Raw genomic sequence first — 23,590 nt, 5'->3', positions numbered from 1 at the left:
TTTCCAAGGGACTGTGCTTCATTTCTTCATTCTTCATGATTTTGAGAATCTATCCCTAGCAAAATTAATGTTTTCCTAAGGAAGTTACTTATAGTTCCACATATATAGAGGAATAATTTATTAAATGATTAAAACAAGACATTATCAAGTTAATGAGAGAATTAAGAAACGTGATCTCAAAAACTTAAGACATTTTAGTTGAGCATTAACAACTGCTGTAAGACACAATCTGTAAAGGGAGATAGAAGCCAGTTTAGGGAAAAATAAGCCATTCGACATTCTGGCTACACTTTCCCCAAATATCAGCTATTTAAATCTTTAAAAATAAATAATAAATACAGTTATAGCTCCCCATGTATTAATACTTACTGTTAGTGCAAATAATATTTACCTTGTTGGTTATTTTTTGCTCTGTTAACTTCTTACTTACATCATCATTCTGTTGTGCCTCCTGCATGACAAACTCTCGTACCATGGATGGATTATATTCAACCAAGTATGAGAATATATCAGTAGCAGCACTTCGCACCTGTGTATCATCCATGCCCTGCAGATAAAAAGCACTTATTTCTCCCATAGTTATAAAAATATGGACCTTATAGATATGTAAATCCAAAATCTACCAAATTATAACAAAAACACTGCAACAAGAAAGATCAAGGAAATGTGGCATGTAAAACTTGTTTTATGGATAAAGTTACTTTCTTTTATTCCTGTTTACTTTTCTTCTTTAACATTTTAACAGGCTGCAAAGTTAATTTATTTTTAAAACATGGAAAATTCATCTGAATATTCTTTCAGTAGTGTAAGGGCTCTCTAATACTAAATTTGTATAGCTTTTCTACTTTATGTAATACACAGCTAATATTAAATACTGGGTATAATCAAATACTTGGATGTTACATAAAAATAAATTTTTGTGGATTAAAAATACAATGGTAATTGGGAGCGCCTGGGCAGCTCATATGGTAAAGCATCTGCCTTTGGCTCAGGTTATGATCTGGAGTACCTGTGCAGCAGGACGTCTACTTTCTCTCCCTCTGCCCCTCCCCCTGCTCCTGCTCTCCTGCTGTCTCTTAAATAAAATCTTAAAAAAGAAATTAAAATAATAATAATAATATATAATGGTAATTAATTATCATGAGAAACAAACTTACAAGGATGACTTCTAAAGCTGGTAATATGCCCATATTTGACAAAGTCTTGAAAAAAGCATCTCTGTTTTGAGGTTGTAGCGTTTGGGAAAACGCACAAAATTCTTTTAAAAAGTTAACCTAAAATAAGGAAAAGAACAAATGAATATAAAAGACCTGTCGTTTTAGCTCTATGCACCTTTCAGAAGTATCAAATTTCTTACCAATTCCTGTCTTTTTTCCTCATCTGTTGCTTCATCTGTTAGTTGTGCAAACAAATCTGTCAGAAATTTTTCATCTTCCTGTTAAATCAAAGGATAATTTTATGCTAATGGTAAGAATATATTAAAACATAATTTCAGATACTTTAGAAGATATAAATTGCACTAAACTGGAAAAAGGAAAGATGATACTGGCAATGGTATTTTTTAAAAGACAGAAGGAAAAACCAAACTATTAAAGAATAAACTAGCGATTTATACAAGATTATTTGTATTTTGCCAAGACTTTTTCCTAAACCTATTTAAGGGCTACATTGTGGGTATTTTAGGCTTTGTGGACCATAGGGTCTCTACCACAACTATTCAACTCTGTTGTTACAGTAGGAAACAGCCAGACAATATGCAAATAAGTGTGGCTGTGTTCAAATAAAACTTTATAAAAATAGATAGGAGCCATAGTTTGCAAACCCCTCATTTATAGAGTTTTAAAATCTTACTTTTAGAGGTTAAGGTTCTACCCACCTCTCAAAAGACGGTAAAAATGAAGATAAAGCTTCTTTCACATTTTAAAGATACAGAAAATGATTAAATTATTTAAAAAGCTAAATGCAGAGCTTTAAAAGAAACACTTATTATCTGAAGATATGCCATACAGACACACACAATATGCATTATTTTGAAAAAGATTAAAGAGGTACTCTCCTAGGATACTAATCTGGTTAAGTCAATACAGAACTTAGAACTTCAAATGTTATAACTGAGACAGTTAAGAAATTTACCCAAAGACCAACTACAGGAGGTGGCAGAGACCTTCCTATCTGTTCAATTTTTTTCCATCACTATTTTTAAGATTGTGTTATACTTTAATACCATGCTATCTCAGCTAGTAATAGATTCAACACTAGTTCAGCCCTACAGATATGCCTAAGTCTAAATATATATATATGTATGTATATATAAATGTATGTCTATGTATGTAATCCCCCACTAGATTATAAACTCCATCTTCACTATTGCAGGTACTTAGCAAATATTTTCTGTGATACTAAATTGGTTATTCCTACTTTTACTTTTTCTAAAATGTACAAATAAGCCATACCTCAAATGGCATGTAATTTCAAGATGATCCCAGATATAATATATCCCACCAACTGGAAATCAAAAGACTGAAAAAGAGTCTCTGAACTGCTGCATTTGGGGCTACAGAAGTTGAGAGAATAAAATTTTTTTTTTTAAAAAAAGAATTTTTAATAGTATTAAATACAGAGCAGTTAAAACTAAAGGGAGGGTATGACTGTGTACACAAGGGGGCTAAGAGTCTGCTTAAAATTCTATCTCAATCACCCATCGTCACAAAATTTATAAAATTCTCTTTCCTGCATAGCAGCACTTTGGATATAAGTACCTGCATCAAGAGAAACAACTACAGTATTGACAGCCAGGATTCACAAAGCATAATATGGGGAAACAAAGACTTAACAACTTGAAATTATTCATATTTAATGAGTAAAGCTGGCATATAACAGGTATGAAGACCAAGAAACCACACAAGTAACAAATCTCTGCATAACAAAATGAGAACCACGTGGAGCTTAGGGACCAGATGCACTCAGGACTATCCAAGGAAACCAGGAATCAAACGTGGACCAGAAAAGAGGATCTACTAGGTAGCCAGTAAAAACTAGATGCTTCTCAAAGAATAGAAAGTACCAGAATCACCTCCCTCCTCCATTATCAATCACAATACACTGTATAGAGATCACTGTTGTCCTTACCAGACTGTATTGCCTATATTACTTGTTTACATGTCAGTCTTAAATGAATGGGAACCACATCAAATTAGTCAAAATGAACAGGAATTATTCCTAGCTCCAGGACAACAGTATTGGTAAAACTGCTTTTTCTATTTGAATTCATGGTTTTTCTAAGATGACAAAGGCAAGGACTCTGAAAATACAGCAATTTTCTAAAAAGGAACAGCCACACAAATTAAACTCACCGCTTTATTCATAACATGTCCTACCAAACAGCTCTGACATTTATTTGCCTCCTTTATTTAAATCGAGGTTTCAAATAATTACTTTATTTGTAGATCTGAGGTAAGGTCTTAAGTCTTTCCAAGTCATATCATCTGTCTGTTATTCTTCCAATATCATTAGCATCAAGAAATAAACAACATGAGGAGGTGAGGTGTGCAACTCACAAATCTTTGCACCATGCAAACTTCAAAGTTCCATTTCAGCTAGAACAGACTAATTCCTACACTATGGGATAATATACTGAGAGGTTTTCTGACTTTGGGAATGTTACAAATGCAGATCACTGGCCAGCTCTCACAGATTTTGATTGCTGTGTTTTGTGCAGAATCCAGGAAACTACACCCTAGGCAATTCTGATACAAGCACCCTTAAAACACCAGACCTGGGGATCCCTGGGTGGCTCGGCGGTTTGGCGCCTGCCTTTGGCCCAGGGCGCGATCCTGGAGTCCCGGGATCGAGTCCCGAGTCTCCCTCCTCCTGTGTCTCTGCCTCTCTATCATTCATAAATAAAATAAAATAAAAATAAATAAATAAGTAAATGAATGAATGAATGAATCTAAGAAAAACAAAAACAAAAACACCAGACCTGAGAGACTGGGCATATTGTAGAAAGAAAATTTGGAGTTTAATATAGCAATTATTAATTTTCTTTAATATTTATTTATTTATGAGACACAGAAAGGCAGAGACACAGGCAGAGGGAGAAATAGGCTCCCCACAAGGAGCCTGATGTGGGACTCAATGCTGGATCCCGGGATCACGCCCTGAGCTAAAGGAAGATGCTCAGTCGCTGAGCCACTCAGGCTCAGTAATATAGCAATTACTAACAGATACTTTAAAATAATCCTCGGGGTGCCTGGGTGGTTCAGCTGGGTTAAGCCTCTGACTCTTGATTTGGGATCAAGTCATGATCTCAGAGTTGTTGCATGCTGAGCGTGCAGCCCGCTTAAAAGTGTGCATGTGTGTGTCTCTCTCTCCCCCTCTACTCCTCCCCCCACCTCCACTTGCACACATGGGTGCTCCAAAATAATGCTCAAGAGTCTTGCACTGTGTTCATGCATGATCTTCTTTAATCTTCAGATGACTTACAGAGTTGATACTAATATCACTATCCTTCAGATCAGGAAGCTAAAGCTTCTTAAGAAAACTGCCCAAGTCACATAGCTATTAAATAGCAAGAGCCATAGCTCCTTACTCACATCCAACTTCCCCATACTCTCATCTGGTACAAAAGCATGCCTTTTGGTAAGGAGACCTGCAACTACAATTTTCCAGTATCTGCTGTATTTCCTTGACCCTAAAACTAAGCCTTTAATATTAATGATCTGACAGTGCTACCAATTCTACAGATTTATATTCTGTATTTAATGACATACTTCTTGTCTCATTATATCTTTCTCTTTGAATCTATTCTATGCATAACTGACATATCAATATACCTAAAATTCTACATTCATTTGTTAAGAACATTCATTCCCTCTAATTTCTCCAAGCTAGACTTCTTTATCACATTCATGTTCCCTGCTGGAAACCTAACAACCTTCTGGTCCCGCAGTTGTATATATTATAATCTCTTCTAATATCAACCAAAAACTTACCCTTAGACAGAAATCAAAACTCAATTTAGGTATTTAAAAGGAACAGGAAATTCCTTCTGCTAAATCAGTTAACAGATTAACTGATTACTGCTAACAGTTAATGGGATCAAGAAGGTATCTTTGTAAATAGGAAAAAGATGATCTAACTCACCTGTAACATACCAACAATTTCTACCTTATTGAAAAAGATAAAGGAGTGAAGTGTTGATAACATATTTTCTTCAAAGACCGAGGGAGTAGGTAGAACCATATCCTGGATATACTGAACTCGGTACGTCTGATGAATTTTTTGTTTCAGCTCAGGATCTGATATGGGAATCACTTCTTTAAACTTAGCTGTTTTTGTTAGAAATTCCCTGTGTTTTCGTGGTTGTGATAAAGCAGGATCGTATTCTAAGCATCCAATGACGTCCATTATACATTCCTCAGAGAACATAACTTCGAAAAGAGCAGTTCGATTCAAGAGGAAGATGCCTTTGATAATTTCATACAAGTGGTGAAGTCCTTCAATATTTTCCAAATCCTCACACACATGAAAAAGCTCTAAGAGCTTTTTTATATAACCCTCATTTTCCAGTGCTAGTGCAAGTTTTTCACGACGCAGGGGGGAAGGTAAAGATGATGCCACAAGTTCTGCAATTTCCTCAAGGCGACTTAATTCACAAGATGGCAATTCTAAACCTGGTGATGACATATCATCAAAACGTTCCTCTTCAGATTCATCTACAAGGTCCTGAGTGATGTCCACTGAAGGGTCCTTTCCTTGAACCTATAACAAAATTTATGATAGCTGATAGAATATATAATCAAGCAAATCCAAATTATATTCTTAGATGAATACAAGAGATGTTATAAGAATCTGAGTATCTGTATTCCAGGACAGCCACCACCAAACCCTTCAAAGTTGAAGTAAAATTCAAATAAACACCAAATATCATGTGATCACAGAAAATACATATAATTCTAAGCGACAAGAAAAACTTTAACATCAATTCCAGAAAGCAAGGGCCAAACAACATGTACAAACTGACTGAACCAAAGTCACTGATGTTCTATGAATGGTGGCTGGTGGCCCAAAAATATGAATAAGAAAAACTGTGGGAAACAAGTGTACTCACACAAAAATGAAACCATATAAAAAGTAACTGCAACATACATGTAGCAGAGTATACTACATTAGATCCCAAGACTATCTACTAAAAGTAACCAAACCATGGAAGTTTTCCTTTCTATTCACTCAAAACTCTTGATCCCTCCAGGAACCCTAAAAGTTTGTCATAAACCCCAACTTTATGTCAGTATAGAGGCTCTAATCATAAAAACAATTTAGAAGTTTTCGCGGATACATTTTGAGATAAAAGAATATTTTTACCTAAAGTAAAGGACTTATTTCGAAATAAAATGAGTTTTGCTATCTTGGCCCTATAATTTGAGACATCATCACTAAAATACGCTAAGTTCAATGGTTTATAAAGAAATGGAAAAATTAGACCTTATATGAAATGGCCAAGAAACTTAAATTGCTTAGCATGGTTAGAGACTGTTAATGGATACTGGAGGGAAGAAGTCCTGGAATAGGTCTTGAAATATGCTGCAAGTTGATATCGTCTTGACCTTAACCCAGTGGGCAGTAACACTGAAAGGCAGCTAGGCACATTCACACACTGTACCCAGCTTGGTCTCAAGTTGGCTCTGGATTTGTTAACTACATAAACTCTCAATATAGCTTTAGATCCCTGGAACTCAAACTATGGCTTTACCTACAGACATGTAGTAGCATTTGATTAAAAAGCCAAATGTAAAGGGACAAGAGCCCTTATTGTAATGAAAATGCTATCTTTTTGGGTTTATGTGCAAATATGAAGGCGAGGAAGGTAATCAAAAAGGCCTGTGGTTGGGCAGCCTGAGTGGCTCAGTGGTTTGGTGCCTGCCTTTGGCCCAGGGCATGATCCTGGAGACCTGGGATCGAGTCCCATGTAGGTAGGGCTCCCTGCATGGAGCCTGCTTCTCCCTCTGCCTGTGTCTCTGCCTCTCTCTCTCTCTCTGTATGTCTCTCATGAATAAATAAATAAAATCTTTAAAAAAAAAACAAAAAGGCCTGTGGTTAGGATTTTTCTTGCAATCTGATCTGTTCAGTGAATCACGGCGGAAATGCAATGATTTGACTGACAATGTTTCAGTCTTACTTTCAGAATAGGAACAATAGAAGAATGAAAACAAAAGAAAGGTACAACAAACTAGAAGAATCTTAAGACAAAGGATAAGTCTTAGCCGTCCGTCTGGACAAATATAAAGAAAATGAGAATGTGAAGGCCATGAAAGATCTAGAAGAAAAAATAGATACACACAGACCTAATAACTGTTATCAAGGAGGATACTAGAAAACAGAGAGACCTTTTGTTGTTTCTAGATCAAAAAATGAGTAGGGTTCAAGAAATAGGCATGTAAGATCTCAAAGAATAAAATTTAATGAATTCCCTAGAATAAGCCAGGATCCAGAGATTGGTATGTACAGACAGAATCATAAAAGACTAGTAAAACAACGTCTTACAAGTTGAAGGGTAAGATCAGAAAATAGGAGCCAGTGTTTCCTAGAGGAGTTACTCTAGAGAAAGTATACAAGTACTACTACCCATGCCCCAAGTGTAAATGAAGAACTACAGACTAAGTGAAAGTATAATAAAGATTCAACAACTCACTAAAAGAGAGCCAGGCACGATGGCAATGCACTGAGTCCAGGTCTGAGTTAAATATTGGCTTAACAGAAGATTCTGTCCAGGGTGGGAGTGTTAACTCAGAAAAGGGAAGGAGAACAATATCTATCTGAGCAATTGGTGCTTTTAGCATACCCAAGCTCTTCAATCTCATCTCTCTATGGGAGAACTCCACAGGACAAAATCTAGAAGTAGGCTATGAAAACAATCAAAGAACAAGTATGAAGAAAGAGGCATTCAGATATAAATTTCAGTCTTTCACATGCTTGCAGAAGGAAAGGGACAGTTCATAGACAGGTTACTATATGAGAAACACAGTTGAGTAGACTATCTAGCAGAAATAAATTCTACAGGGTAAGGAAACACTGTGCCCCAAGGACATGTAGCTTTTTAAGACAGTGGCTCTTAAACTTCAGGGTTCATGAAAACAGCTAAAGCAGAAATTGACAAACTACAGCCAAACGTGGCCTGCCATCAATTTTCATAAATAAAATTTTACTCTAAGAGAGCCATGGCTATTTATGTGTTACATACAGCTACTTTCATATTACAACAGCAGAAATGAACAGCTGTTAAACTGTATGGGCCACAAGGCCTAAAATATTTACTATTCTTGCCCTTTACAGAGAAAATCTGACCTAGAGGGCTTGTTCAAATATAATACAAATACAATTACTGAGACCTACTCAAAGAAATTCTGACTCAGTAAATCCGGGATACAGTCCCCAGAATCTGCATTTGTCAGTTCCCAGGTTACACTGCTGGTCTGAGGACCACACTTTGAAAACCAATGAATTAAAGAATCTGCTGAAGGGGGCACCTAGGCAGTTCAGTCATCTGAGGGTCTGACTCTTGGGTTTCAGCTTAGGGGGTGGGATTGGCCCTGAATCAGACTCCGAGCTCAGCAGGAAGTTGGTTTGAAATTCTCTCCCTCCGCCCCTCCCCCATCTCTCTAACATTCATGTTTACTCTCAAATAAATCTTAAAAAAAAAAAAAAAAAAAAGACAAAAAAACCTAAAGGAAGATTATTCTCTAATTAAAATAAATGTGGAGATAGAGAAATTGTCCTTAGGATGCCATGCTTTAAATGAGTCTGTAACAAGAGCCCATGGCTTCAGTATATGATAAATGCAAAATAGAATACATAATAAATGTATACGCCTAAGATACATGGAGATTATGTGGAGATTATGTCACTAGACTGAGGTACTAGTCACTAGGAAACTCCAGAATCAACTGAAAAAATGCAAGTGTGAAGAGATAGTCAAGAGTCACAAGAAATTACTGAACATAGTGGCATATATGATCAGGTTGGCATTCTTAAAAAGATCATTTTAGCTATGGTAGGAACTTGGAAAGACCTGTCAAGATGAAAGCGATAAATCATGCAAGAAATGATGGTGGTTTAGTCAACTAACAGTGATAGCAGTGAAAACAACAATATGTAAATGGATATAAGATTTATAACTAAAAAAAAAAAGATTTATAACTAAAGGAGTGAATGGATGTAAGTAATGAAGGAAGGATAAATATAACCCTCAAGTTTCTGATGACATTTACCGAGATGAGGGAGATGGGAGAATGAACAGATCTAGAGGAGATTATGTTTGGTTCTGGACTACTAAATTTGAAATACCAGTGAGCACTCGTGAAGGAGCTCTCATAGGCAGCTGGATATAAAGCATGGAGTCTAGCAAAGGTCTTGGCTGGACAGTTTGGTGTCAATAAATTGCACTTTCCTATAAATCAAACTTTTTACAGACAACAGTGAATTTAAGAGATCAGTATGAACCATTTATTTAAAATCTTGGGCATTAGCAAAAAGCTCAGCAAAAAACAAAATACTTAGCATGTTGATTTCTAGTTTTTTAAAATTACCTGACATATTTTCTCCCAAATTTCATCACATCCAGCTTTTTCTTGAAAGCTAAGGGCCAAGTCATAATTTTCTGCTTCAGACCACACAATCAAAGTGTCCTTGAGAGAAAAGAAAAAGTCTGATTAACATCCATTGATTACTTCAAAGTATAAGGCAAATGAATAAAGCAATAAGGAACTGAGGACAGTACTGAGCAACACTGATATTGTAATTGCCAGTGCCTTTTCACACCTAGCTCTGTTCAATCTATAAAAAGAAAACAATGTTTTCCTTAAGGAGAAGTTAACCAGTGTATGAAAAGCACCACAAAGTGACCAATCTAAATGTACTAAAAGATACAAACTAAACATTATATCAATCTTTTGCTTACACATTAGGTTATATTTTATGCTCTAATCAAATTGCCCAGAGAAAGTAGCATTTAATACCTAGGGGATGTCAAGAGAATATAATTAATAACCCTTTCTCTCATCTCTACTGTCAGCATTGGATGATCTTGACCAGAGACACACGAGGCCCATGAAATTATCGGCTAAATTTGTAATATGGGAAATTTTATCTGGATAGATTTTTGTTTTTAACTTTCACCAAAGTGCTGTGGTTCAAGAAGATGCTCCTACAACCCACAGCCCCTTCACTCCTATTCAGGCAGACTTTTGTTTAATGACAATAAGTTTAATGAACAATCAGGTTTTTGTTAAGATGTCATCTCTGCAAGACACTACACTTAAAATATTGACATCATTTTATATTCCCTATAGTATAGTCTGTATTCTACAATAGTATAATTGTATAATCTACATAGTATAATAAAAGTCTGTATTCTACAATATACATAATATAGTAAAAATATTTATAGTCGAAGATATCCTTTCAAACTTATAGTAAATAAACACTATTTACTGCACTACAGTAAATAAGCACTATTTACTGCACTACAGTAAATATACACTATTACAGAGCCATTAACCATTTCAAAGAAGAGCCCTCTCACTGTAAGAGCTTTGTGAATCTTCTTATATATGAAATATTGAATGGTACTAGGGAGAGTTACATTTAAAAAGAAGGCTGGGGCACCTGGGTGGCTCAGTCAGTTAGGTGTCTGACTCTTGGTTTTGGCTCAGGTCATGGTCTCAGGGTGGTGAGATTGAGCCCCTCCCTCATCAGGCTCTGGGCTCAGTGCAGAGTCTGCCAGAGATTCTTATTCCTCTTCCTTTGGCCCTCCTGGCTCATGAGCACCCACTCCCTGTCTAATAAATAATTTTTTTTTAAAAGGAGCCTAACTTAACAGCTATCATGTAGTAGTTTTTCAGGCTGGTCCAAAGAGAAGAATTAGGAGAAGTGAGAGAAGGACATGAGTACAATATACAGAAAAAATAATTCAATCTAGTAAATAACTGAATGGAGCCAAGCAAAAGCTAGGTGAGCATTTACAGGGATGATAAATGTTCCTAGATGAAGAAGGAAACAGGACTAGACCATCTTTAAGGTACCTTAAAAGATATGTTTACTTGGAGGCAGTTTCTAATACTTTTCACTATCAGAGATAAATCTTATTATACACAAACAGATCCCGGTTTTGTCTGCTAAACTGCATATTAATTCTTTTCAGTCAATTCTGTAATTGTCAATCACGAGGACCAGTAGTCTCTCTCTGAACTAAAGAGATGGCAGCCAGAAGTAAATAAATGATAATTTGATTTGGCTGCATAGCATTACTAATAAAATGAATCTACAACTTTCACTCGATTTTTAAAAAGACCTCAAAGACACTTTACTATTTTCTTGAATTTCTAGAGATCATAGAAACCAGGCAGACATCTGTTCCACAGTGAGTTAAGTAGCTGTTCAAACTCAAAATAATTTACATTAACATTGTAAGATCAACACACCACAAATTAGTCCACTGTGTGGACTCCCTAAGTCCCATCTTTAAAATGGGTATCCTATAGTTATGAGAAATGGTGATAAAGACCCACGGAAACAAGCCTGAAACCAGTATCACATTAGTAACAAGACAGATGTAATACAACTGTAAGCAATCACTTTAGTGCAATGTAAATTCAGAATCATCTGCAGGCTTAAAATGGGGCACAACTAGACCTATCTTCTTAATTGCCCATTTGACAAATTTAGAAGTTTGAAAATTTTTAGAAATTGCTGTTCTGTTTCCTTGGAAAAGTCTAATTTTCACCAAATCATCTTATTTATCATAAAACAACCTACAGCTTAAGACAGGGATTTTAAAACCGATGATCTTCTCTTTTTCTTCTGTCTTTACTCTTCCACTGACTTAAACCTCAAAATACAAATGTATATATTCACATATAGAATATCAAAGGCAAATACTCTAGTCTCCAGCCACTCCAATCAAACCTAACAGTTTTCTTAAGAACACTAAATGCAACAAAGTATTAGCAGACCATTAGACTATCAAAATATTTCATATTGTACCAAATGTTTTTTGGACAAATAAATCACCATTAAATAGATTTAGAAGTTCTTATCAGCTTTCCTATACACTGTGTGACCTCAAGTCACAATCTTTAGGGATCGTCTAATGTGCAAAATAAAGCGGACACCAACTTCTAGTAATAGTTTAATGGTCAATGATGAAGTTATAATTTTATTTATAGAGTAATATACTTATAAAGTAATATATACATATGAATGTGTTGGTAGCATTCTTGATTCTAAATTACTTTATATCTGTACCTTCAGGGCACTGAGGGATCTGATATTGTCTTCACTGACCTTGTACAGCACTCAGTAACTGTGTGTGTATGTGTTCTGAATAAATATACCTTCTGATGATACTGCTAGTAGGTCTAGCAGGTAGATAAAGATTTACTCTCAGGTATCGCTTATTCACCCGAAGGGTACAAGAAAGAGTGTACCAAACCTGAAAGTTGCCTTAACAAACTACATCGTTATTATCGTGTTATTATAAGGTCCTATTCAGGCCAGGTAAGAAATCAGATTTTCCTACACCAGGCTGCTGTATAGGGACAGAAATGCCCCTTCTACACAAGCATCTACAATAGCAAAAGAAGTAATTTCTACCATTCTCTTGTGTTAATAGCTGATTATTTTATCAGCTGGTCATTTTTTTTCCCTCTAGGTAGAAACAAAACTGTATTTAGTTTTAACTTTTGAGAATTAAGTCTTTGTTGTAAGAATATGTGGAACAAAACTTGGAGTGATTTTTTAAAATTTAAAATAAAATGATTGCTTTATACACTATAGAGATTGGCTGAAAGCATATTTTAGAATTAGGGTAGGAAAGTATGTTGTAACCTGTTTTGAACTTTTCACTGTAAGGGACTGATGGGTAAATTTTCATTTAATCACCAAATTGAGAGGAGAGTATACAAGGTAAAACACAACATTTTCAAAATTTTACCTGTTGTTTCTGATATGCAGTGTTAGGATTTATTTTGGACTCTAAAAGTAGAGAACCTAGGAAACAGAAAAACAAAACATTCCATTATGTCATTGCAAAGCAGCACAATTACGTTCCATCACATACACACACACTTCCTTTCCTGAACACTTGATACACATGTAACTTCAGTTAGGAAATATTTTAAAAACAAGTTTAAATATAATAAAACTTGTAACCCCAAAAATGTTTACTTTATGCATGTTTACTTTTAACAAGAAGGACACAATTATCTGAAGAGTAAAGGGCTAGATAGGAATAGAGTAAAGGGCTGGATAGGAATAGAAACCTAACAACTTATGAGCAGCACAGGGTATTGAAACAGCACAGCATGAAGCCCGATGATCTGGGTTTCAATCTCTGACATACATTATGACTTAGATCCAATCCACTGCCCCCCACAGTACATCCCCACATTACACTTCACCTCAGAAAGTCTTACTTCAGAATTATCATACTTCATCATCGAATGATCAATTTTTCTTATAGTAAACTAATTTTCATTTTTTCCCTGGCCATATAAGGCTCATCATACTACAAAATTAACTATTACTTTATAACAAAGAGCAAATTTTAAGACCACCTATATGCCTCTCCCCTCCGTAAGTTCCAGTTTATCCCCTATATACTATCTAAAGGCAAATTCTGGCCCAAAATGCTTAAGCAGCAGTCCATCTGAAATTTTCATTTCTTCTATTACGTTTAACCATTACTTCCAATTCCAAATAGTGGCTAGGCAGCTGAGAAAAGGGTCTTTTTTAACATTTCCAGGTTTAATTAGTTTGCTTCTATGTTAAAATTCATCTACTAATCTTATGATACTGCCCCATTTAGTGATTTACTGACTGTTCACTTGTCTGTGCTCAGAACAGTGCTAAGTGATACTGAATACAGTAAAATACCAGCATTTACCAAGATGTGATGAGTTAATTTGCAAACACCCTGTACACACAAACAGCCTCCTGCTTCACTCGAATCTTCCTACTATGTCCAGTACAAGTGAAGTTAACTCCAAATGTATTTCTTATTCTTTCTGTACTGAAGATAACTAAACAGTCTCCATATTTTTCCCACCTGTACCCAACACCCCATTTCTTTAGGTTCTCTTATTTCTATTTCTGGCTCACTGAGGTTCAGACAAGTATTCTCAGATTCTAGAGGAAATCTGTTTTAATCTTCCTCCTCTTCTCCCTACTTTTGTCATATTATTAATTAAAATAAATTTCTAGTACTTCAATTTTCTTTATGTGCAATTACTGGATTTTTTATTTTGGTAATTATTAAGAGTTGTTTAGTGATGCATTCATAACAAGAAAAAGCAGCAAGCAAATGAACTTGATGTTGAGAGTCTCTCAAAAGTACTAACTAACTCTCAAAAGTCTCCAACTATCTTTATAAATATTCTTCCAGGGGCAGCCCCGGTGGTGCAGCAATTTAGCACGGCCTGCAGCCCAGGGTGTGATCCTGGAGACCCGGGATCGAGTCCCACGTCAGGCTCCCTGCATGGAGCCTGCTTCTCCCTCTACCTGTGTCTCTGCCTCTCTCTCTCTGTGTGTCTCTAAGAACAAATAATAAATGAATGAATGAATGAATGAATAAATAAATAAATAATAAAATCTTAAAAAATATTCTTCCATTGTTTATTGTAAATATAAGAACAAAAATCACAAACTATCATTTCTCCATGAAATGAGAGTATGTCAGGAGCATTATGGATCAAATTTACTTTTTGTGGCATGTAATTATACTCAAAATGTAGTTTCTAGGAGAAAATACATTCCAAAAAAATCTACTTTGAAATATATATCCTAAAAAACCATCGATTTCTAGAAAACTACATAATAGGATGAAACTGAATTACTTTCTAACATTCAGAAGATGTAAGAGGTCTAATGTCCTATAACTAAACTAAGTCTCTTTAAAAGTTAACACAAAGGACAACCCACCCAAAAATACTAGACATTACTGGTAAATAATTGAATATGATCAAAATCTGTGCTACAGGGATCCCTGGGTGGCGCAGTGGTTTGGCGCCTGCCTTTGGCCCAGGGCGCGATCCTGGAGACCCGGGATCGAATCCCACATCAGGCTCCCGGTGCATGGAGCCTGCTTCTCCCTCTGCCTGTGTCTCTGCCTCTCTCTCTTTCTCTCTGTATGACTATCATAAATAAAAAAAAATAAAAAATAAAAAAAAAAAAATCTGTGCTACAAATAATACATTAAGAAAGTAAAAACTCAAAAAAAAAAAAAAAAAAAAAAAAGGGAAGTAAAAACTCTGGACGCCTGGGTGGCTCAGCAGTCGAGCGTTTGCTTTCAGCTCAGGATGTGATCCTGGAGTCCCAGGATCGAGTCCCACATCAGGCTCCCTACATGCAGCCTGCTTCTCCTTCGCCTGCATCTCTCCTCTCTCTCCTGAATAAATAAAATATTTTTTAAAAGAATAAATAAAATCTTAAAAAAAAAAAAAAGAGGGGGATCCTGGGTGGCTTAGCAGTTTAGCATCTACCTTCAGCCCGGGGCACGATCCTGGAGTCCTGGGATTGAGTCCTGCATCAAGCTCCCTGCGTGGGACCTGCTTCTGTGCTTGTGTCTATGCCTCTCTCTCTCTGTGCATGTCTCTCATGAATAAATAAATAAAATCTTTAAAAAGAAAAAAAAGAATGTAAAAAGACAATCCATGAAAATGGAAGAAAATATTTATAAATCATTTATCTGATAAGGAATTTATATACAGGACTCTGTATTTAAAAATGGGTTGGGGGGATCCCTGGGTGGTGCAGCGGTTTGGCGCCTGCCTTTGGCCCGGGGCACGATCCTGGAGACCCGGGATCGAATCCCACATCGAGCTCCCGGTGCATGGAGCCTGCTTCTCCCTCTGCCTGTGTCTCTGCCTCTCTCTCTCTCTCTCTGTATTACTATCGTAGATAAATTTAAAAAAATAAAAAATAAATAAAAATGGGTTGGGGATCCCTGGGTGGCTCAGCAGTTTAGTGCCTGCCTTTGGCCCAGGGCATGATCCTGGAGTCCCGGGATCGAGTCCCGCGTCGGGCTCCCGCATGGAGCCTGCTTCTCCCTCTGCCTGTGTCTCTGCACCCCCGCCCCCATCATGAATAAATAAATAAAAAACTTTAAAAAAATAAAATAAATAAAATTAAAATAAAATAAAATAAAATAAAAACGGGCAATAGATCTGAATAGGTATTTCTCCAAAGAAGATATACAAATGGACAAAAAACATATGAAAAGATGTTCAACATCATTAGCCCTTAAGGAAATGCAAATCAAAACCACAAATAAGGGGCACCCAGGTGGCTTAGTGGTTGAGCGTTTGCCTTCGGCTCAGGTTGTGACCCTGGAGTCCCAAGATCGAGTCCTACATCAGGCTCCCTGAGTGGAGCCTACTTCTCCCTCTGCCTGTGTCTCTGTCTCTCTCTCACGAATAAATAAAATCTTAAAAAAAAAAAAAAAACCACATAAGATACCATTTAATACACCTACTGAGATGCCTATAATCAAAGACAGTGTTGCCAATTACAGTGTTGGTAACCACATGGAGAAACTGGAATCCTCATACATTTTGCTTGTAGGTAAAAAGGCATTCACTTTGTAAAAGTTTGGCAGTTACTCAATTGCTAGTAATTCTGCAATTACTAGTAATTCTAGCAATTCCAAACCTAGGTTTATACCCAAGAGAAATGAAAACATGCTTATTCAAACATATGTATGTACAGAGTCTACGGCCATACCACCCTGAACGCGCCCGATCTCGTCTGATCTCGGAAGCTAAGCAGGGTCGGGCCTGGTTAGTACTTGGATGGGAGACATATGTACGTACATGTGCTTAGCAGCCTATTTCATAATAGCAAAAAAATACAAATAATCCAAATGTCCAAAACCTAATGAATAAAATACTATTCAACTACACACAGAAAAATATATGCTATAAAATGGGTGAACCTTGAAAACATTTCATGTGAAAGAAGCCAGTCACAAGAAGTCTATATATGACTGACTTTATATGAAATGTACAGTGTGCAAATTAGAGAAAGATGTGTAGACTAGTGGTGGTTTAGGGAGGAAGGGCAGTGAATGGGTAGTAATTGTTAACAGGTACATGATTCCTTTCAGAGAGAACAAAATATTCTAAAATTAGATTGTGGTGGGGTGCCTGGCTAGCTCAGGCAGTAGACCATGCAACTCTTGACCTTCGGGTTTTAAGTTCAAGCCCCACGTTGGATGTAGAGATTACTTTAAAAATTAAAAAAAAAAAAAATGTGGTGAGTTGCAAGATCCTGTGAATATGCTAAAAAAAAAAAAAAAAAAGAACTATATGCTTTGAATGGGTGAATTATACTGCATGTAAACCCTGTTTAAAAGGTGTAAATAGGGGATCCCTGGGTGGCTCAGCGGTTAAGCGCCCGCCTTCGGCCCAGGGCATGATCCTGGAGTCCCTGGATCAAGACACATCGGGCTCCCTGCATGGAACCTGCTTCTCCCTCTGCCTGTATCTCTGCGCCTCTCTCTCTCTCTCCCCCCCTACCCCCGTGTCTCTCATGAATAAATAAATAAAATCTTTAAAAAATAAAAAAAAATTAAAAGGTGTAAGTATTCATTGAGGCAAATACCACATAGAAATGTTAATGAACCAAATATGTGAACGCAACATATACGAATCTTACAAACATGAATGAAAGAAACCTCAGAGAAAAATATATACCATATAATTCTACTTACATAAAGTCAAAAAGTAGTTAAAACTAATCTATGGTGCTAGTAGGCAGGGAGAGATAGTGACTGTGAAGGAACATAAAGCAGGGTTCTAGAGTGTTGGTTATTTTGTGAAAATTCACCAAGATGAATAACTACCATTTGTGTAACTTTTTGACCTATTACACTTCAAAAGTTTTTTTAAAAAAGTTTAAGAGTAGGGGTTAAACATATGGCACAGAAGGGTGGAGTTATCATTTCAAATTGTGCTTCCAAGAAACACAGCTGTAACACTATCAATTATAATTAAAAAAAGAAAAAAGGACAAGGCATCTAGGTGGCTCAGTCCGTTAAGCATCTGACTTGATCTCAGCTCAGGTCTTAATTTCAGGGTCATGAGTTCTAGCCCCAGGTTGGGCTCCACACTGGGTGTCAGGCACTTAAAAAAGAAAAAGAAAAAAAGGAAAGAAAAAACACACCTGATTTGGCTGCTACTAAAACAAAATGAAAATTTGCATTTGCTTCAAAACTGTCCATAAAGTTACAGTCAGGATAATTAGAAAGGAAAAAGTCATAAACTGAAAGCTTGAAGTGATCCCTCCCAAAGCCCTAGCTAAAAGAGAAGAAGTATAGAACTGAATGCTTCTGGTATTGGCAAGTTTTTCTTTACTGGACCATTCAAGATGTTAAAGTGAAGTATCTCTGCTGAAAAACATCACAGCCATATCCCATGGCTTTGGTTTAAGACATTACCCAGTCGAGTTTTATCATGCATTAACACAATCCTTTCTCCCAACAAGTTTATTTCTATCAGTTGCTATAGCTACAGTACTAGGAACAACCATTCCATTCTAGTAATATATGGGTATCTGGGGATGTAGAGTTCAACTGTAGGTGAGAGGCATTTATCATGGTAACAGAGACAACAGGGCAGAAATGAGGAAGATGATCCTTAGTAGCAGACCTTACCCAACATCATGGGAGGTAGAGATGGTTCTCATTAAGGAGAACACATGCTTTTGATATGGGACAGGTTCAGTTTATCTTAATACCTGAAGTACACGTGCACAACAGCCAAACTTATTTGAGAAACATACCCATCCTCTCCAATAAAAAACATCCTCCAGGAACAATTCACTCTCACCCTCTCCATGACACCTCCTCTTCACCAACTGACAAAGACACTCTATCACACAGACCAAATAGACAAGCCTACACAGTAAACCCCAATATCAACACTTGAGAAAGGCCTTCCCACTTTCAACCTAAACACTTGGAAAGGAAATAAGACACACAAAGAAATATCAAGACACTGATCAAACTAAAGGGAATGATCAATATATGTAATTCACTTGGTCACTGCAGAATCCATTCATTCAGACCACTAGCAAAATCAACCATCTTCAGATGAACTAAAAAGTATTCCTGCACAAGTGCATGTAAGTCTGTTCCACAGAAGTTCTGATTGATAGGCCTACAAGTCCATATTTGCACAGGTGTTTTTCAAAAAATAAAGAGGCTTCTTTTGTTTACCATTAACAAGACTACAATCACCACAACTTTTGGGGAGGGTCATTTTACCTTGATCTATCAAGCTTTTAAAACAGGCCTCCGGGACGCCTGGGTGGCTCAGTGGTTGAGCATCTGCCTTTGGCCCAGGGCGTGATCCTGAGTCACGGGATCGAGTCCCACATCAGGTTCCCTGCATGGAGCCTGCTCCTCCCCTCTGCCTAGGTCTCTGCCTCTCTCTCTCTCTCTCTCTCTCTAGGTCTCTGCCTCTCTCTCTCTCTCTAATAAATAAATAAAATCTTTAAAAAAATAAAAATAAAAAAAAAAACAAAACATAGCCCTCTGGGCAGCCCGGGTGGCTCAGTGGTTTAGCACCGCCTTCAGCCCAGGGTGTGATCCTGGAGTCCCAGGATCAAGTCCCGTGTCAGGCTCCCTGCATGGAGCCTGCTTCTCCTCCTGCCTGTGTCTCAGCTTCTCTCTCTCTCTGGGTCTCTCATGAATAAGTAAAATCTTATAAAAAATAAAATAAAACATAGCCCTCTTTGATCCAACAGTTCTAGGAAATTAGACTACATCTTCACACAGTGCCAAGGATATGAACAAGTAAGTCACTAGCACTGTTTGTAATGGTAAAAATCTAGAAACAATCTCTATGGCAGCTGTTCTCAATGTATGGGACCTCAGGGAGTCTGGAAAATCAAAACTGTTTTCATAGTATTACTACTAAGAAGCTGTTTGCCTTTTTCACCCTTATTTTTTTCAGTGTCTACACACTGTTACTCCAAAATTTTGAATGCATAAGAATCCTTTTTAAAAAATTAAACCCAACATTAAAGAGATTTGTAAAATTGTAAAACAGTGACACCCTTCTCACTAAATTCTGACTTATCAAAAGCTTTTTGAAGGCTTAGTTTAAAATTGTAATGTGGCAAATATCAGTAGATACAACTCATATGAACAAAAGCTTTTGGGAATCCCCAATTGTAAGAGTATAAAGATATCCTGAGGAAAGTTTCAGAAATGCTACTCTAATGCCACCAGTGTACTATGTGAATATATACAGTAAAACACTGTGCTACTCTTAGATGACACATCTGTGTATCCTGACATAAATAGATGCCCCAAGTATACAGACAAAAAGGAAGTCTGTACAGTCAGGAAATGGGGGAGCAATAGTATTGGAGGGAAAATGCCACTCAGAACATCACCAAAACATCACCAAGACAACTGCAAGTAGAAGCTGTCAAACATAGATAAGCAAGAAAGATGGACAATAAAAGATTTAGTACAAGTATACATGATTTTAGGTCATTAAAAATATTCCCTCTCTGCTTCACAACATCTTTGTTCTTCCATGTAAAATGAAATGTGAGAGCTTTTCTTGTATTCTGTTGCCAATCTCCAACACCTCTATCAAAACAAACACCTCCAGGGAGCGGGGTGATAAGTAGCTGGTAGCGTAGAGAGTGAAGTATCATTCCAGTAGTGTTTAAATCAGACAACTACAACTAGGGCCTGCAGCCTGGATCTAGCCAGCAGACAGCTTGAGTCGTAGTCTAACACACACACTCATACGATGAATTCATGCAAATATTTTTAAATGGCAAGATTGTACATTTTTAAAAATCTAGATTTCTGGCTGAGTGCTGGAAAAAAGGATCACAAAACTAAACTGTCCAAATAATCAATCAGAAAGACTTAGGTTTAGAAAAAAAAATAATACCCCATAGGGACACTGTATTAACTAAAAATTCATATTAAAGTGGCTATCCAGACATCTACTACAAAATCAGCACTCATTATTTTTTCTTAGAGCGTAGACAAAATACCATTTCACGGGCATCATTGTGCTGTTGAAAAATACAAAAATTAGTAATGACAACAATGATCCAGAAACATTATATAACAAAAGCTTAAACAGGTTTATTACACTGCTTAAGAAAAACATTTTAGAAATAAAAAAGAAAAAGAAAAGAAAAACATTTTGGCATACAATATTTAGGAAACATTCCAAGAAAACTGCTAAGATTTTGATACAGTGTTACCTAGAGAGAAATTTCACTTGTTTAGAAGATATCATTTCCTTTTACTGGAGAAATGAGATATAGTTTCTGTAGCTTTTATGGTTTTATTTTCAGTATCAACTAACCAATCAGATTCAGGTAGGTAAAGAAACATAGGTCCTGGTCTTAGTTTAGATTTGGATAAAAACTTACGGATTTCAGAACTACTAAGTCCAGTTCTGTCACTCCACAGTAAGCAATTTAACATCTAAAGCATTGCTGGCATATACTCCTTATCAATGCTCAAAACTAAGGGCAGGAGCTTAGGTACTATGCTTCCTTAGTAGGAAGAAAACATCATCAAAAATGAAATTAATGGAAGTTCAAAATATCATCTGGACAAGACACCAGTGTAGGCTTTAAACCTAGCGTGTGTTCCCAGTCCCTTTCTCCTGATTGTGGCTCAAGATCACACACAGCATTTAAAAACTGAAATGGGGCAGCCCGGGGGACTCAGCGGTTTAGCGCTGCCTTTGCCCTAGGGTGTGATTCTGGAAACCCGGGATCGAGTCCCATGTCGGGCTCCCTGCATGAAGCCTGCTTTCTCCCTCTGCCTCTCTGCCTGTGTGTGTGTGTGTGTGTGTGTGTGTGTCATGAATAAATAAATAAAATCTTTAAAAAAAATAAAAAATAAATAAAAACAAATGAAGGTTCAGTGGAGGGGGAGGAAAGGGTAGCCTTTACTAAGGCTACCCTTAAAAGGTCCAACACCTGCATCAGGCCTTTACTACACTCGGGCCCTACTACACCCAGGGTGGCTGATGGACTTCAAACTGTGAGAAGTTACCACACACAAAGTGACAAACAGGGTTTGCTTACCTAGTAAGGCCTAGTAATTTTTTACAAAATAGGTCTACATGAGAAGAAAAAAAAAGGGGGGGTTAAATGAATTGTTCAAAGTGAAGGATTTCTTGCAGTACTGACACTGAGCTCTTCTCAGTAGCTAAATTTGGAATGCTTACTGTATGCAATATTCTACAACGCTTACTAATTTATGAGAAAAAAAATTGCTGATACTTATCTCTGTTCATTTCTTTCACCACAACAGCCCAAACAAAACAAAAAAAGGCTTTCCACCTAAAGTGTTCTGACCTCCTTTTCTAATTATAGTGGAGGTGAGGCACTACTTACAACCAAGTTCTACAACAGGCAGAGAGGTACAAGATTCTGGTTTTTACCATTAGCTACTAGTGCTAACTTGAACAAAAACATTTCCCCGTGTCTCATTTTCTTCGTGCCTCAAATGACACTGAAAATTTAACCTTTTAAACTCCGAAAAAGGTAACTCGGATAATAGATAAAACTATTTTGAAATATAAAAATTACTTTATTCAACTTAAGGTAAAAATCAAAATATAAGAACCCTATTCTTGATGCTTGGCAAGTAATCCAGAATAAAGAGCATGGATATGATTTTTCATGTTAAATAGACATCCTTCAGTGTGTGGAGAAATTCCAAAGTCTTTATCAATTCTAAAATTAGAAGGTGGAAGTGATAAAAACCATAATGCAGTAGACTGATTTGAATATAAAGTGAGAGGGCAAGTTAGGGATTACATTATTACCCTTAATGCAACTTAAAAGGTATAGCATAAACTGAAAGAAGAAAAAAAGTAAATTTTTGTTTGTTTGTTAGATGGAACTTTGTTGGTACCCGGCTATGACAAAAACCTTAGAAATGCGGTAATCTATCTTCATTGGAGAAAAGGCTGTGTTCCCACAATACCCTTTGCCAGTAGGAACCTACTGAACAGGGATAGAAAGAACCTAGAGAACAGGCTCAGTAGCTTGGCAGGACCTCTCTCTCCTCCAGAGTAAAGTGGGCTACAGATTTGCCAAATCACTCAGTTCAGAGGGGAAAGGCATACTTACTCAGAAAGTTGTGCCCTGTTAACAGGGAGGCCACAAGTACTTCCATTCAGAAATTGCCTTCCTGATTTTCAGTTTAGTGTATAAGCACCTCTAACAAGATAAATGACTCATTTTATGGAAAATCAGAAATACTTTCCACTTTGCTCACCACAATAAAAAGAAAATTCTCAATTATACCATAATGGAGAATGGGAGAAGCATACAATAATGGATGACTGAAACTAGCAATCTGTACAAAAACTCCCATGTAGCTTGGAGATAAACTATAGTTTTAAATATCTTTAGGCTAAAAATTCTTTTCATGTTCTTTGAAATAAACTTTGAGCTTTTAAGTATAAAGTAGCAAACACAAGTAGACAGCAGTAAGGGAGTTTAAAACACGCTATAAACAGTTAATGATAATAATAGTCTC

General features: G+C 36.7%; 1 protein-coding gene across 2 annotated transcripts in view; it reads right to left on the bottom strand.

Annotated features, from left to right (window-relative positions):
• Positions 1-23,590, bottom strand: part of PPP4R3A (protein phosphatase 4 regulatory subunit 3A) — a 40,421-nt gene that overhangs the window by 13,685 nt on the left and 3,146 nt on the right. Inside the window, exons 2-7 of one of the 2 annotated variants that reach the window (XM_041758629.1) lie at positions 12,989-13,044; positions 9,585-9,683; positions 5,143-5,760; positions 1,358-1,435; positions 1,158-1,274; positions 392-547 (exon numbers count right to left, since the gene is read on the bottom strand). In XM_041758629.1, the coding sequence (XP_041614563.1) occupies positions 392-547; positions 1,158-1,274; positions 1,358-1,435; positions 5,143-5,760; positions 9,585-9,683; positions 12,989-13,044 (1,124 nt within the window). The remainder of the gene's footprint in view (positions 1-391; positions 548-1,157; positions 1,275-1,357; positions 1,436-5,142; positions 5,761-9,584; positions 9,684-12,988; positions 13,045-23,590) is intronic. The other variant, XM_041758630.1, reaches the window with a different exon arrangement.

Source organism: Vulpes lagopus, chromosome 6 (assembly GCF_018345385.1).
Source record: "Vulpes lagopus strain Blue_001 chromosome 6, ASM1834538v1, whole genome shotgun sequence".
NCBI lineage: Eukaryota > Metazoa > Chordata > Mammalia > Carnivora > Canidae > Vulpes > Vulpes lagopus.
The sequence above is the reverse complement of the archived record's forward strand: the minus strand, read 5'-3'. Positions and strand labels throughout refer to the sequence as shown.